Source organism: Ctenopharyngodon idella, chromosome 22 (assembly GCF_019924925.1).
Source record: "Ctenopharyngodon idella isolate HZGC_01 chromosome 22, HZGC01, whole genome shotgun sequence".
NCBI classification, from domain to species: Eukaryota; Metazoa; Chordata; class Actinopteri; order Cypriniformes; family Xenocyprididae; genus Ctenopharyngodon; species Ctenopharyngodon idella.
Genome location: NC_067241.1, coordinates 25,798,773 through 25,816,781, shown reverse-complemented (window position 1 = coordinate 25,816,781; position 18,009 = coordinate 25,798,773). Strand labels below are relative to the sequence as shown.

General features: G+C 36.8%; 1 protein-coding gene across 1 annotated transcript in view; it reads left to right on the top strand.

Annotated features, from left to right (window-relative positions):
• The window catches only part of cntn3a.2 (contactin 3a, tandem duplicate 2), a 105,244-nt gene that overhangs the window by 61,973 nt on the left and 25,262 nt on the right, over nucleotides 1–18,009 (top strand). The window contains exons 12-17 of the mRNA XM_051880688.1: nucleotides 2,217–2,344; nucleotides 8,631–8,800; nucleotides 13,340–13,457; nucleotides 14,898–15,056; nucleotides 15,422–15,571; nucleotides 17,877–17,947. Coding sequence (XP_051736648.1) covers nucleotides 2,217–2,344; nucleotides 8,631–8,800; nucleotides 13,340–13,457; nucleotides 14,898–15,056; nucleotides 15,422–15,571; nucleotides 17,877–17,947 — 796 coding nt within the window. The remainder of the gene's footprint in view (nucleotides 1–2,216; nucleotides 2,345–8,630; nucleotides 8,801–13,339; nucleotides 13,458–14,897; nucleotides 15,057–15,421; nucleotides 15,572–17,876; nucleotides 17,948–18,009) is intronic.

Here is an 18,009-nt window from a genome sequence, read left to right as displayed (position 1 = left end):
ACGGATACAATCTTTTTTTCTCCTTTTTCTTGTCCTTAATTCCTCATATCCCTTCCTTCTGACCATCTATTCATACAAGGCTTCACCCCAGGGGCCCTGCTATGTTCACACTATCTCTGCGCAGGCTGCAACTTAACAGTTATCAAAAGGAAGCTGCATTGCCAATTGTGGTAGCTCACTGACCATAACACTCATGAATTATGAAGCAGACCATTAAGCCTGGCCGGCAGGAGGTCGCTCTGCATTTTGGGTTGAGTCTGTCAAGTATGAAATGATTCCTGGTAGGAGGCCACTTGAGGAAGCGCAGCGGATCGCAAGCTTGGCTCTTTTTATAATGAAGTTGGATTAAATAGTATGGGGTGAATCCTGTGAAGGGTGGAGAACTATTGTCAGAAAACAATAGATTTGCATTAAGCCACAGTTGTTTGTTTTGAGAGCATTCTGTGACACATCCGCAGTCCAATTTAACTGTAAGCGCATTGCCGGGGAATTGTGCATTAGGACATTAACATTCCAGTACTGGGTTACCAGCATTTGCTGTCTGCTACTTCGGAGGATGTATTGCGAACCACTGTTGATGGATAGGGGAGAACAGGGGCAATTGTAAAATCTTTTACATGTTTTTCTTCAGAAATCACACACTGCTATACATCTACGTGCCATCAGTAATGAGTACCATTACATTTTTACATTGAGAAAGCTTTGAGCACAATTTTTTTTTTAAATTTAATACAAGAAGTTCACATTACGGGGATGATTGTTACATTAGAAAAATGCTGGGAAACTAGAGAAACGTAATAGCACTCATCATAGTAATATTTTAAAAAGTATATATTACAATTGCTTATTTGTTTTTGTTTTTTTATGCGTATGGTGATAATTCCTTTAGCTCTCTGGAATAATATTCACTCGTTCAAAATGTTGGGGTCTGTACGATTTTTTTCTTTTTTTTTGAAAGAAATTAATACTTTTCTTAAGCAAAGATGCGATAAATTGATCAAAAGTGACAATAAATACTTTTACATATACATTAGATTTATATTTCAAATAATGCTGTTTTTTTGGACGCTCTTTTCATCAAAGAAAAAAAAGAAAAAAACTGTATCACGATTTCCACAAAAATATTAGGCCACACAATTGCTTTCAACATTGGTAATAATAATAAATGTTTCTTGAGCAGCAAATAATCATATTAGAATGATTTCTGAAGGATCATGTGACACTGAAGACTGGAGTAATGATGCTGAGTAATGAAGTTCTTTTAAATTGTAATCATATTTCATAATATTACTGTTTTACTGTATATTTAATCAAATAAATGCAGCCTTTGTGAGCAGAAGAGACTAAAAACATAATGTTACCGACCCCAAAATTTTGACTGGTAGTGTATGTTGAAGTCAAATTGGAACCTACGATATACTTATTTGAAATAAGTTACAGCCTTTTCTATCAAAATATATTGATCAGCTGATGAGCCAAAATCTGTATTCAACTAGATAGTTTAATGAATGTCCATTACATATATATAAAAAAAAAAAAAATCATTCTTCTATTTCAGTCATGAAATTTTGTTTTATTACTAGTTTAACTATATATACATCAATATATATATATATATATATATATATATATATACCTTGAAATCATTATTAAATCAATATTGATGTTGTTTTGTAAATATTAATGTGTAGATGTAAACTACACATTATACATAGTTCTTGTAAAGGGTTAAAGTGCCATAGATGGCACTTACAGGCAAATAGCAATAAAACTGAAAGCACTTCAAATGATAGGCACTTAACATGCGCATGATGAAAATAAGGTTTGTATTTTTTTTTAAGATTAAGAGTATGTTAAAATTGTAGAAATAGTCATGAAGGGTTGAAAGGAAATCTAATTCAAATAATGGGGCGGTAGATTGAGCGATGCAGCCCGCTGTTATAACTCGTCGGCTTTTACGTTTGAATGACTGTTTCGTGTGAACACACATTCTTCAGCTTCATCGGCTCTCGGGCAGCTGTATGCACAGAGCCATAGAGATTGTCCAATGTGCAAAGATTTATGTTCCATTCAAAAGAAACACATTATGTTTTGTTTTTTTAAACACATTTCTACTGTTCCCGAAAGATAAAACACATTTATACTCGGAATGTAGCTCCATTATGAGTTAACCAAGTTTCAATTTGATTTGAGAGGATTGTGGTTCTCTCCTTTAGGATAACTTTTCTCCCTGATGGAACACTTAGAATTACAAATGTGACCAAGATGGACGGGGGAAACTATGCATGCTTGGCTAGAAACCAGTTTGGTGCAGCCAGCACTACAGGAAGACTGCTGGTCACAGGTAAGGATTACTGTAACAGTATTACGGTTTGGGCTTCATCCTTGCTTTTCCTGCGGATACAAGTCATTTTGGAGTGTCATTCAGCTGTGGGAATGTTATGTGGGAAGTGGTGATTTGTCTGCAAACTCTGGAGGCTTCACAGTTTCAGGCAACTGTGTTCTTGGTATGGCTGCACAATTAATCAAAACCATGACAGTTTCTTAAAGGGATATTTCACATAGAAATGAAAATTCTGTCATCATTTACTCATCCTCTTGTTGTTGCAAATGTTGCATTCTGTATAGTGGGTTCAGGGCTTGACATTAACAGCTGCCATTAACAGGTGGATTTCTATAGTGGTGCGTAACTCAGCCACTTCCACTAGCCACTTATATATACATTTTTATATATATATATTTCAATTGTAGTATTTTAAAAAAGCATCTGAAATAATAAACTAGGTGAAATGTGGTGTTGTCAAAAATATAGATTTTTTTTTCTATACATATCGATACTGAAATATCCGAAACGCTTCCAATGCTCATTTTCTGCAGAACAGATACACAATATCAGCTGCGCTTTCTCTCTCTCATCTCTCCAACAGCGAGTTGACACACAAACCCGCCTCCCCTCACTCACTTATTTCATTTGCTCCGAATGAATATTGTTGCTGTTACAAGGCTTGAATTTCAGTTTGGGATTGCGCGTATTGCGCATAATTTTATTAATTCCCGCAGATTTTGTGCTCACACCCAAAGTACGCACACATAAAGCTGCCTTTCAATACTAAATTTAATTGTGCTTAAAAAGTCAAATATACACAAAATAATGTCAAAATGCATGTTATGTTTTAAGTGAACATAAAGAGTTAAGAAAGAAAGCGCATATGTAACAGTATTATGGATCCATGCGTCAGGTCTTAAAGGGATAGTTCACCCAAAAATGAAAATTTGATGTTTATCTGCTTACCCCCAGGGCATCCAAGATGTAGGTGACTTTGTTTCTTCAGTAGAACACAAATGATGATTTTTAACTCCAAAAATCATACGGTCTGTCAGTCGTATAATGCATGTCAATGGGAACTCCATCTATAAGAGTCAAAAAAACACGCACAGACAAATCCAAATGAAACCCTGCGGCTTGTGACAACACATTGATGTCCTAAGACACGCAAACGATCGGTTTATGTGAGAAACCGAACAGTATTTGTATCATTTTTTTACCTCTAATACACCACTATGTCCAACTGCCTTGGGCATCCGGTTGGTGAGGTCTGAAAACGCGCTCTGATGACTGAAGTGCCGGAAGTGATCGCTCGCACTCATTGACATATACACGTGAGAGCGATCACTTCCGGCATCAGAGTGCATTCAGTTGGACATAGTGGTGTATTAGAGGTAAAAAATGATATAAATACTGTTCGGTTTCTCGCACAAACCAATCGTTTTGTGTCTTAAGACATCAATGTGTCGTCACGAGCCGCAGGGTTTAATTTGGATTTGTCTGTGCATGTTTTTTTGACTCTATAGATGGAATTCCCATTGACATGCATTATACGAATGACAGACTGCAACAGTTGGAGTTAAAAATCATCATTTGTGTTCTACTGAAGAAACAAAGTCACCTACATCTTGGATGCCCTGGGGGTAAGCAGATAAACATCAAATTTTCATTTTTGGGTGAACTATCCCTTTAAAGTGACAGCAGCCTAATATACCTAAAATTATGAGGTAATATTAAAAATATCTATATGGCAGTTCTCCCCCTTGGTATCGATGTCAAAATTGTGGCCAGTGAAAATGTTGAATGGCTAGTAACTTTGGAAAAACACTAGCCACTGTGGCTGGTGAGCAAAAAGGTTAAAGGAGACCTATTATGCAAAATTCACTTTTGCATGGTGTTTGGCTATAAATGTGTGTTGGCAGTGTGTGTACACAACCACCCTATAATGCTAAAAATCCAACCACTCCTTTTTTTTTTTAATCCCCATAAATCATAAGTAGTGTCTCTGAACAAGCCGTTTGCAGGTTCCTGGCAATGTGACGTCACATTAGTCACAGGCCCCGCCCACGAATGTTGACAGACACTGCCGTTTTAGCATAGAACCGCCCTGAGCGAGTCCACAGCGAGTTGTACACAGTCCGCCATTGCTGCACTGACGAGAATGTCTCCCAAGCGTTTTAGGTGTTCTGTAGCTGGATGTAGCACATAGCTCTCTCCATTTACTCCTGAAATCTGAGCCGCTGAAGACGAGGTGGATTCATTTTGTTTTCGAAGAAAATGCTCCCTCAACTCTGCCGAAATTCATTTATGTCTGCGCAAATCATTTCACACTGGACTTTGTGAACGAATGTCAATACAAAGGGACAATACAAAACAGAGGTTGAGCTAAAAATGTGTTACTCAAGGATAGATCAGTAAACTGTTCGTGATCCAGCTTACAGTCTCCAGAGTGATTCTGGATACAGCAGTAATGAAGGTGAGAGCACTTTATTACAGTTCATCAGAGTTGATTTACGGATATAAAGTTTACCAGTTTTTTAAGCACCACCCGAAAAGGCATAAGGTCTTTATATATTTGTTTACGGTTAGTTGTAATGAGTGTTTCTTTGTACTTCGCTGTGTATGTTGATGATAATGCAAGGGAGAAAGAGAGAGTTTATGGATAATATTTTAATGCACACTTGCACTGTTTTATTAAGCTCTACAGTGATTTTCTAGAGTGAAAACAGACGCTTCATATTTTGTGTTAAGTACAATAAATGTTATAAAACTCATCGGTAAACAGGCTTGTACTAATATAGTGGATAAAAACAAGAAGACAATATAAGTTATAACCATAATTAAACTAAACTATACCTCTTCTATCTCCATGCAGCATATATTCGCAGTTTCTGACATTATAGTGCGTCCTGACTGACTCCTGACACCGGAGAATCAGCTCTTGAAGCTCCGCCCTCTTAGGCCAAGCGCAGCAGCTCATTTGCATTTAAAGGGCACACACTGAAACGGCACATTTTTGCTTACCCCCAAAAAGTGGCAATTTTAACATGCTATAAAAAATGATCTGTGGGGTATTTTGAGCTAAAACTTCACATACACACTCTGGGGACATCAGAGACTACATCTTGTAAAAGGGGGCATAATAGGTCCCCTTTAATATCAAGCCCTGAGTAGGTGCTACATTTGTTTTGAAACTTTCTTCTCAACCGTTAGGTCACTGTCTTGTGACCTACGGCATCAGTTATGTAGCTTCACTGCCATTCAGAACTCCTCTCCCGTGGCCTCATAGGATGGTAAAGTGTCCAGTGAATTGACACTTCAGAATCTCACCGAAAGCAGTAGGTCATACAGGTACTTTTCACCTACTATTTTATGAGTACTATAAATTCGGACATACTACTTCTGGCTACTTCTGAGCATACTGGCTCACATACTTTTTGCCTACTATATAGTATGGAAGTAGACATATTCAAACACATGGAATCATTTAGTATGATAAACAGAGTGAAATTTAAGTGGTTGTTTACTTCCATGTCAATTTTTTGTTCGAAGACGTCATCATGTTCAGTCATGTGACTTGCAGGTTTCATGTTATTGAAGTGATGCCATATTTGATTTGGATCCTGTATACATGAATTGATCAATGAATAATTTGAACCAATATCCTACTAATATGCATGCTAATAAGCAACTAGTTAATAGTGAGAACTGGACCCTGAACTTAAGTGTTACCAAAACTTAAAAACACTGGAGTTGTATGGATTACTTTTACACTAACTTTATGTTCTTTTTGGAGCTTGAAAGTGTTGGACCCCATTGACTTGCATTGTATGAGCAAAAACATTCGACAAAATGTGATGGAATAAAGAAAATCATACGGGTTTGGGACAAGATGAGGGTAAATGATGAATGGATTTTCATTTTTTGGGTGAACTATCCTATCCTGTCCTATCCTAACCTGGCATTTACCCCAGAACAGCAAATAGATTCAGCTGAAAGAGTGAATACAAATGTGTCCTGCACATGGACTTCTGTTTCATGTAGTTTGTTCTGTTTTTATAATGCATTCTGACAGAAAAGTTGTTTGATTGTTTTCTGGGGCTTACATGCTCCTCTAGAATAATGCAATGGGTTGAACGGTTCAGCTCTCCAACCAGCAGGGTTTTTTTCCTTCTCAGCTCAACTCAACAGGGATGGGATACAGTGGCTTTTTGTGTGTTGTTGTAATTACCCATTTTCACGCTCCGCTTATGGCATTGCAATTACCCTGGATTACACTAATGGAGTGTGTGAGGGTGTAGGTTATAGGTTGAGCGTGCACAATTTAGAGAGAAAAATATAGAATGCTGCATTTGCACTCTGGGTTTTGCTGAGATTACTACATCCGAGTCTTTTACAACAAACTCCACCCCAGCATATTTGAATATGAATCTGAAAGGAAGCAATTGTGCACTTGTAAAAAACATTGATGTAGTTAAAGGGGTTATATCAATTAAATAGAAATTAAATTTTGCTTAATTGTTTGAAATAAGAGTTCATCATGCTATAAAGACATTTTAATTGAGCAGTGAGTGATTTTTTTTCTTTGTCTTTTGTTGTTTGATTAACATTAAAAACTATGGTGGCCGAGAGAGCTCAACACTGCAACTGAAGAAAACACATGCACACAGAAAAAACACCAGCAAATAAAGAAAACATCTTCATCAGTTTGACAACACATGTGCTGCAAAAGTTCACAACGCACCCAAATACAAAAACGCGCTGCAAATAGTCACAATGCACATACGACCGGGTGTTCAAATAAACAACAACAACAACAACAAAAAAACCCTCACCTTTCAGGCCATTGCTACACCGCTGAAGAGTAAACACTGAAAAATAAGCGGTCCCAGCCAGGTTCGTCACTTGTTGGTGTCCCCATAAAACATTTTCGTTGTGGTCTGTACCAGTCCCGGAGCTCTACTTCAACATGTTATGATAACGGTATAACCTTATTTTCTTAATATTTCTCTTGTGGTCCATACGTAGTGAAAAAAAAGAGAATAAAGGCTATTTCGTGTTAAACAAGTTGTTTTTTAATGAGGAGTTAGCTAATAACTTTGTAATAATTTTGTAATTGATTGTGTTGTGAACTTTTGCAGCGCGCTTTTGTATTTGGGTGTGTTGTGAACTTTTGCAGTACGTATGTTGTCAAAATGATGAAGATGCTTTCTTTATTTGCTGTTTTTTTTTTTCTATTTGCATGTGTTTTCTTCATTTGCAGTGAAAAAAAACACAGACAGCAGCAGGAATATTAGGCTGCTGTCACTTTAAGACCTAATACACGGATCTAATATACTGACACTGTACACATGCTTTTACTTTCTCAACTGTTTACGTTCTCTTAAGACATAACCGACTATGTTTACTAGGATGCTGGCTATTTTTTATCATAATTTTTTGTCAATTTGTCCACTCAAGTGCAAGAACACGTGAAGGAGAACTCAATTCAGTACTCACGCCCTGTCTGAGACACAGCTTTCAGGATGCGCACTTCAGAAGTGTGCATGAGGTTTTTTTTACTTTATTTTACCTTATTTAAAAGGTCACCAATAAAAATAAAACATATACATTATCCAAAATTCTCAGAAAATGACAAATTTTCACCAAAAACAGTACATATTTTTCCATCAAAACTCCAAATCTCTTTAAAACCCTCTATATTAACCATAAATCTATAATATTTATACTCTAAAAATATTCTAGCTCTGACAATGCATTTAAAAAATACAAGAGCATCAATATTGTTGTTTTCAATTTTCCTTGTTCGTGTTTAGTTATCTTTTTGCTTCTGCCATGGTATATTAAAAAAAGTCTACTTCAAAAACAGAGAGTGAGAGACTAGTAAGCACAGTAAAACAGTAGATAAAACTTTAGCGTCCTACCTGGTGGGTGAGAGTAAAAATCCCATTAACTTTCTTCATAGAGAAATGGGTTTTTAGCAATAATGTATAAACCTTTCAAGACCTACAATGAGCTGTTAATATGCTTCTGCAGAAGTACATCGCAATGCTTCCTCATGGGATTAGTAGTTCATTCACTGATAAGGACACAGTCTACTACCTTTGTCTGTTTCGCATTTTCAAATACTATCTTTAATGTGAATCTTTGAGTTGGTTGGTTTGGTTCCAGGCTCAGAACTCTTGTACATAGAGCAACGTATTTCAGGTTTTGCAAAAATGTTTTCCTTATGAGATTAATATTCATTTAAATGAATCAACCTTATGACTGGCCACTGAGTAAAGCTGAGTGTGATTTTGAGCAGATCCCACACAAATCACCCAGGGTCCAGTGGACATGGAGATCATCGTCGGGGAGAGCATTGTACTGCCCTGCCAGATCTCCTGTGACCCTGCTCTGGATGTTTCATTCTCCTGGGCCTTCAATGGGCAGCTTCTCAATAAACTGGACCAACATTATGAGCATGTGGGTGGGGTAAGTCATATTTTATTAGATATACTCTCTGTCTGTATTCCAATGTTTAATGTTTCATAAAACTGTGGAAAGATTTTCAACAAATATCAAGCATTTGAGCCTCACCAAACAGTTTCTTAAAGGTGCACTAAGTAATTTTTTGGTTTATGTTGTTGTTTTTGTTTATGGCAGCTGTCTTGGACTAATTTTAATTCAAAGTCAGCATGAAATGGAATTTGCAATAGTCTTTTCTTCCCTCTTGTGACATATATTTGAGTGAATAATGTAGGATGGGACTTGATTTTGTCTGTTAGGATTGATTGGATGGTTGTGGTTTGCTATTGGTCGATCTCATGTGAGTGACAGGTTGTCCTGACACGTCATCAGAGAAGAGATGAGATGTCGCTGCAAGAGAGAGGGAAAGTTATTTTGCTTGCAAGGGCATATGTATTAAAAAATATATATGTGTACAGATAAATCATTTATATTAAATACTGCAATATTCCATAATTGATGGATGCAGTAATGACTGGAGTCTGCATCATACTCTATGTGAATGCACATGATTTTAAACAGATTTATCAAAAGTACTATTTCATTTCTTTGTGTAAAACCTTAATAATGAGGAGAAATACTGAGTGCACCTTTAATGTCTTGGTACCATACAACGAATGAATTTATTATACTCTTTATACTCAACAAAAGTCTGATTCTGAACAGATACATCCCGTAGTTTACTGTATAATGCTTCCATTGTGCTATGAGCAAGACATACTGTTAAAAATGTGGAAGAGTTGGCAGGGATCAATTTATCACTCTCTTTTTGAGTTTTTAGCTGCTGCTTCCACTGCTTAGCAGCCCACTTCGTTGACTTTGTGCTTCTTTTCCATCCTCTTCACAGAATAAAAATCAATCCATCAAAGTTTTGCCTTCAAGGATCTCAAGTGTAATATTCTCATAAGGCTTTTGAATGGTCAGATCTCACATTGCTTTTCTCTGGGATGTAATGACGCCTTTCTGGAAATAGTAATGACTGAGAGAATGCCCTAATGAGGACTGACTGGTCAATATTGGATGTGCATGACTCAACTGAGCAATCCTTAAACAGATTCATTAATCACCACCCCCAAAGCCATCAAAAAGATGATTTCTTTCTCATATTTTAGGGAATTAAATGAGTTTGTTTTCTGCATTGTGGAAGCAGCAGTAAAATAATATTATTTTTGACTTTTATATAATTATGAAAATGATAAATCTAAACAGAAAATGTGAAGGTTTTTGACATTTGAACACACACATACTGTAGGAAACGCACTCATCTTCATTTAAGCCAGTGATTCTTCTCAGTAATTATATTCCAGTTCTTATGAATTCTCTGATGCCACCCGTCTTGTAGAATTATCAGCATGAAGTCCACAGCTTGGATGAACTCATTTCCATAATGAAACTAAATTTGTAGCCTAATGTCCTTACTGCTGAAATTGCAGATTTACCTCTTGTTTGCCAACCACAATCTCACCCCTAGATAAGAGCACACATCTTATCTCATGTAATTTAATTGATTTGAAATCTAAGCACTTTTTATTAAATTAGTAAAGTTGTCCGTGCCAAAGACTTTAGCGCAGCACAGACAATCAACATCTAAGTGAATCAGTGTCAATGAACAATAGCAAAAAAGAATCCATTCTATTAAACTGAAGATTTATGACAGATGGGGGAATAAAGTAGGAATTAACTCTTAAACGCTTGAATGTTTCACCAGTCATTATTACATATTTGGTGAATCGGATCTATATCTAACACGTATGGCTCTTTAACTGCTGCAATAGTATAAAACTCTTGTGATATTTTAATAACATTTACGTAAGAATTATATAAAGCATATTTTGGAACTTGTAAGGGTTCAGTTTGAGCAGATGCTTTTTACCATCAGAGCTCATTTCCCCAGTACATTCAGCATCTGGCTCATATTCGCGATCTCAACCATTTTCTCAAAACTATCATTTTTAACGCCTTCAAAGTCAATATTTCTATCGCTGACAGCTTCTTCATCAGATCCACCATCATGTGACAGTGACACTCATATTTGATTGCGTTCAGTACTTGCTCTGCAGCAAATCGCTGAGCCATTTCAAGTTTTGCTGATGATACTTGGGTATTTAGTTTTATGCCTGCTGTAATTATGGGTCACCGTGATTTTGCCAAGTAAGACATGTTCCTGGATCAACATATTTTGCTTTATTTTCCTGTCTGAAAATGTAGTCCTATCCCTAACCCTACCCATAAGTTATCCCTAAAAATCAGAGGGGAATGATACTGTAGGTCAGGGCTATTCAACCGGTGGCCTGCGGGCCAAATCCGGCCCGCGGGCACCCACACCACTAATCCTACTCAAGACTACCAAGCATATTATATGCACGCCAAAACTCATTTTGGCATATATTTTCTATGAGATTACACGCACGTACTATTGATACGCATTCTCATGTGATCGGGTTGGGTGGCCGCAGTGGCGCCTGCAGCTGCGCTGTTCGTCCAATGCACACTCCTCCGAAACATTTTCCGTGCGAATATTTCAGCAGTTATTATGTGTGTCCTGTATTTCTGTCGACTGAACCAGGGATACCAGTAATTCGTGAATTAATCATTCTTTTTGATTCTTTCTTTTCCGTGAATTGGCCAAACGTGCTTGCATAACTATCTGAAACGATTTGGATTCGTTCGGACCGCTCTGTCACTGAATCATCTGTAGTTGTTTCTCGGTCAGTAACAACAAATACAGAACAAATAGCACTGTTTTCAGGCACTTCACTAGTTTACTTTGAACTACGCAGCACGGCCCAGTGGATAACGGAACGAAAGCTTAAAGGAGTTGCGTTTATTCCCAGTCACCATTATTAAACAGCGTTGCGACATCCAGTAAGAAACGTTTCAATTCGATACACACCTCTCGGTTACAAACACGCAAAACAATATTTTAATTTAAGCCTATATTAATTATAGATAAAATAATTCTTACCAATAAGAATCCCCACCCCCAACTGTAAATTCATCCCGTTGAATGCCTAACACACAAAGCAAATTTAATGTTGTTAAACCATATAGCAAACCAAGAGTTTGGGGTTGGTAAGACTTTTTAAAATGTTTTTGAAAGACGTCTCTTATGCTCATCAAGGCTGCATTTATTTGACCAAAAATACAGTAAAACATGAATATTGTGAAATATTATTATAATTTAAAATAACTGTTTTCTATTTGAATATATTTTAAATGTAATTTATTCCTGTGATGCAAATCTGAATTTTCAGCATCATTACTCCAGTCTTCAGTGTCACATGATCCTTCAGAAATCATTCTAATATACCGATTTGCTGCTCAATAAACATTTCTAATTATTATCAATGTTGAAAATGTTCAATTAATTAAAATTTACATTTTAAAAGAACAGCATTTATTTGAAATAGAAATCTTTTGTAATTTTATCAATATCTTTACTGTCAAATTTGATGCATCTTTGCTGGATAAAAATATTAATTTATAAAACATAAACCCAATTCTGAACCCAACTTTTTTTAAATGGCAGAACAAGTCACATAAGTGTGTTTATCTTTTATGGCAGTATAGCACGTTAATTGAACGAGTGAATAAATGAATGAATTCCTACATTCAAAAACATCTAAATGTTAATGAAGAGCAATGGAGTGGAATAAAATGCTGGAGTCTTGAGTTTTTAAAAGTTCTCTGTTCTTTTAAATTAGTCTATTCAGTGCTTTCGTATTCCACAATGGAATTGACTTGTTTTCTTTGGATACAGATACATGCAGTTAATCAGCATATCAGTTAATGTGATTCAAAGTTTTAATCAACTGACCGCCCTAGTTTTATTATTAAGAATAAAAGTTAGTTTATCAGAGAGTACTTTACATTAATAAAGGCGCTCATTATGATTATAACTTTATAATGTATGAGAATTCCGACGCTCTTTTTATTTGATAATTACATGTATCATTATAAGTGGAAATATCTTTATTACTTTACCTGTTTTCACAGTACTTCATCTGTTCACTTGATTGAGTACTTTTAAAGTTCACATCCACTCTTATGAACAACTTTCTTCATCTTTATTAGATTAACAAAGGCATTTAATTGTCTTGTGTGGATTTAGTATTCATCACTCGCACAGTTTCGTATCACAGGGTTTCGGCACACTGAATCCAATCACACTACCTCTTAAATGTGATTAAGCTCTAATTAGCCAATTAGCTAGTGAGTTTGGTAGCTGGATTCTGTGCGGTGCCGAAGGAGCCTAAGGGTTGGCCGGAGGGAATGTTTGTCCATGACGGACGTTTCAAATGTAGCAGCAAACAGCCTTTGCCAAGAGTCATCCATTAGCTGTGGAGTTGGGCCACATTTTCATTCCCAAACCCAGCAGGGTGTCTACACTTACTGAATCACTTGCCGAGGAATATAGCAAACAACTCACCCATCTTCCTGTCACTTTAAAGTCTCAGCTGATAGAGTGGATAGTAATGCGTATGTGTGTGTTGTTTATATCTCTAGATTACATCTGGAGATTTGATGATACGGAATATACAGCTGAAACATGCCGGAAAATACGTCTGTGTGGTCGACACGGATGTCGAGAGTTTATCGGCTGCAGCTATTTTAATCGTGAAAGGTAAGAGAACGACGGCCAGGGATTTGGAGGAGCTTCAAATGTAGGGTTGGGATTTGGAAGGAAAATCTGATAGAAAGACAGAAATGCTGTCCTTGGTTTGCCAAGGAAATGTATCTGTCTGTTGAATTGATCCATTATTACATGTTCCATTAGAGGTAATTAGAGGAACATATCAAAGCTGTTTATCAAAGGTCACAAATGAGTTTTAGCCGGATCAATATCTTTCAATTGAAATTAGATTGACATGCCAACTTTTACTGCCAGAGCCTATAATAATGCTTTATAATAGCATAACAGGGTGTAAAATGAACAGTCGCTGCAAGCACAAAACGCAAGTAAAAACTGGCTGTAGTGAGCAAATGAAATCAGTTGGTTTAAATCAGTGGTCCACTAAAGGGCCTCACTTAAAATGGTTTAAATTATGGCAAGCATTAATATCAGCTAAAAAAAAAAAAACTAAAAATTAAGATATATCTTATTTTAATTCACCCCCTCAACAACTTTGAAAAACCAGGGTTCCTACTGTCTTGAAAATCCTGAATAGATGAGGAGCCAAATTATAAATGTGATTTCTAGATTTGAAAAAGTCATGTAAATTAATAAAATCATAATACTCAATGGAAATTTTTATAATAGATACACATTTTTCTAGTTATGCCAAGCTCTTAAATATTTTATTGTGTATAGAAATTGTGAGTATTCTTAAAAATCATTAACCCTAATCTTTATCCAGTAAATCATGAACAACTGGAAAAGTCTGGTTAAAAGAGTGGTAAGCCTGAAGAGCATTCAGCTACGGAAACTTCTGAAATTCTGCTGTTAAATTGCAGAAACTAGGAGTGACTGGCTTTCCAATATTGTTATGGACAATGGAGGGTTAAGATTCACTGGTTTAAATTGTGTAAATGTTAGTCCAAAAGCAAAAATGAAGAAAAAATTATACTTTGTCTTCATGTTTTTGTGACGGGTGCCTTTTAAGTGAGAAACAAAGATTGATCTCATAAGCGATGCTACGAGTGACACAATGACCTGGCTGACAAAACATTTTGCTTCATTTCCTTATATTTTCCCCCAAAAGAGTGTGAATTTGACAAAGCAAGACAATTCTCTGCACATTTTAATTGGAAGAACCAATTAAAGATGTGCAGAGAAATGCCTGCTTGCAGCTTTTCAAAGAAGACATGCTGTAGCTGTTAAGAAAACAGCTCCGAACGCTCAAGCCTCTGAAAAGCTTTGCTATGATTTTGAAGAGATCTAGTGTTCCCACAAAAGCAACAGCTTAAAATGTAATAACACCTTTTAGAGACTGGCCTTATATCACAGAGCTTAGTGAGGCGATAAGAGGAGAGCTTCCTGGCAGGGGGTGAGTAAGGTTAGATGTCAGTGAAGGTAACTTCATTTCTAATTGCTAATTCACTGCTAATTGTCTGATTGAATCAGGTCCCCCAGGAGCTCCAGATGGTGTAACAGTGGAGGAGATCACGGACAGCACGGCTCAGCTTTCTTGGAGACCCGGCCAGGATAATGGCAGCCCCATCACAAGCTATATCATCCAGGCCAAGACAGCTTTCACAGTGGGCTGGCAAGCGGTGAACACGGGTAACAATATAGGATTAGCTAAAGCTAGTCAAGCGGAGCATCAATTCAGCGAGAGGCTGAAATTACCATAGCACGTCTCATGTGCTTTTTAGAAAGAAGCTTATGCTCGCTTTGAGTACATATAAGGGCCTCTAAGTACTAATGCAAGACTACTTAATCTGGTCTTTTGCCCTGCTGCTCGAATTCGAATTTATTGAAACAACATCCCACCCATAAAGAGACATGGAACAGAACAAGTTTTTATGTTTCGTGACATTTCTGGCTTACTGTAAACATTGGCTCAAAATTGGGCTCCTGTTGTTGACTTTTCGGTGCTGTGTAATCCAGGTCTTTACGGTTAAAGCGGGGCTTTTCTGTTTGCTCAGTTCCGGAGGTGATTGATGGCAACACTTTGACGGCAACGGTGGTGGATCTGAACGCATGGGTGGAGTACGAATTCAGAGTGCTGGCCAGAAACAGCGTCGGCGTGGGGGAACCGAGTCCTGCATCTCTTAAAACAAGAACTGAAGATGCAGGTGAGTCACCAACAGTGTTCATTTATACGCATTTTTTCATTAAAGTCATATGAGAAAATTACCTTTAAAGGGATAGTTCACCCAAAAATGAAAATGATCCCATGATTTACTCACTCTCAAGCCATGCTAAGTGTATATGACTATCTTCTTTCAGAAAAAAACAATCTGAGATATATTTATAAATATCCTGGCTCTCCCAAGCTTTATAATGGCAGCGAATGGGGGGAGGTGTTTTGAATTCCAAAAAAAATGCATCCATCCATCATAAAAATAATCCATACGGCTCCAGAGGGTTAATAAAGGCTTTCTTTTATTAACTATAATAACTTTATTAACTATAATAGCTTCCAGCAGACGGCCGTATGCATCGATTTGCGGCGGAAGAGTAACCCCTGACCCGACGCATAACGCAATGGTGAACATGGAAGCATGGAGGATAGAGCAAAACAAAACACCGGTCTAAAATGAGAAATTTTAAACAGAAATTTCAGAGGATTTCAATATAAGAGAAGAGGAGCGTGAGTTTGTTGCACAGCCCTATTTGTTTGAATAGTGAGAGGCATCTAAGCTTACGATACCCCTATGGTCCTACGTCATACATCGCGTCAGGGGGTTTCTCATTTGGCACAAGTCAAGTTGCGCAGTATGCGTACGGTCGTCTGGCGGAAGCTAGTTATTTTAGTTTATAAAGTTTTAAATATGTGTATTTTTCTTATAAATACCCATCGCTTTGCTTCAGAAGGCCTTTATTAACCCCCTGGAGCCGTATGGATTATATTTATGATGGATGGATTTAAAACACGCCCCCCATTCACTGCCATTATAAAGCTTGGAAGAGCCAGGATATTTTTAAATATATTATATATCCAAAAAAGAAGGAGACCTATAATGGCTTGAGGGTGAGTTAATCATGGGATAATTTTCATTTTTGGGTGAACTATCCCTTTAAATTGTTTTTGTCATGTCGTATTCATTCATTTTAGGCAAAATAATAGCAAATTTTCAAACATTTTTATATATCAAATTAAACATCAACATTTAAACTGCATGTGAAACTGGCCTTGTTGTGTTAATCTGATCTACTGAAATAACATTGTAATGAGTACACTATAATTGTAATACAGTGTTGTGAATTCTTTATGGTTTAGTTATTTGTTGTCTGAGTTTTAGTGCATTGTTACAGAAAGAGCACATTCTGACTAGCATGTAACTGCATTCAAATCATTACGGCAGATACAGTTTGTAACATTACTTTTAGTTTGGGGTTGGTGAGGTTTTTTAATGTTTTTAAAAGAAGTTTATTATGCTCAAAAATGCTGCAAAAATACATTAAAATAGTACTATTGTGAAATATTAGCATCATTACTCCAGTCTCTCCAAATAAATCATTATAAAATGCTGAATTTGATGCTCAAGAAACATTTCTTAATTTTATTAAAGTTGAAAATGTTTGTGTTGCTTAATATTTTGTGGAAACCATGATAAAACTTTAATCAAAACAACTAACGTTTTTGGTAGTAATTTTGTTGTCAAATTAACAAAGTGGTCAGAAGCAAAGTCATCATGAAATCAAAATTGACAATTCTTATTTATGGAATACCGTAGTGTTTATTGTAAATGATATATCCATGCACATTATTTTCATTATCCTTAATCAAAATAACTTCCCCTCCCACTTGCAGCACCATCTCATCTCTTCTCTGATGACGTGTTTACCGTTTCACCCGACTTTAAGTACAGACTATTTCACAGACATAACTGGCAGTATTCTTGATTGGATATAATGCCACTAAGATGGCAAACTTTGGCAAGTCCAGTGATAATTTCATCCTCAAAAGCTATAAATTCCCCATCAGATTAGTCAGCCAATCAGAACAGAGCTTGCCAGATCGAGAAAGCACAATCCAGTTTTGTATGAAGTATGTATCAGATGGTCAGTGAGCAAGTGTAGGCGGCCCATGGGTGTGCTGTCTGAGGTTGAATCCCCCAATGTTTTTTAGTGCCCGTATTCTTCAAATGTCCATTCCTCAAGTGCCTCTTTGTATAACATAGAATGAATTCTGTGAGCGTTATTGTTGAGAGACTCTTGGCAAATGCTGAAATTCACTAAAAACAAAGCCAGTTAACTCAGACGTTGCCCACAGAATCTTTTAAAAGCAGTTGCTAAGGGACCGGAGCTTTGTTTCGTTTGATACTTGATAATGAGGCTTTGAGTATAAGAAAAAGAAAAGAAACAATGAGGAAGGCTGCATCTATCTGCTGTACTGAAAACATGGCGGTTTTCTCTTTATTCTCCTGTACGCAGTTCCTGACACGGCCCCAACCGATGTCGGAGGTGGGGGTGGTTCCAAGTCAGAGTTGGTAATAACATGGGAGGTAAGTCATCTGTCTATATTATCACTCCCTCTGTGCGAGGTAATAGTTTTGGCTAATTAAAT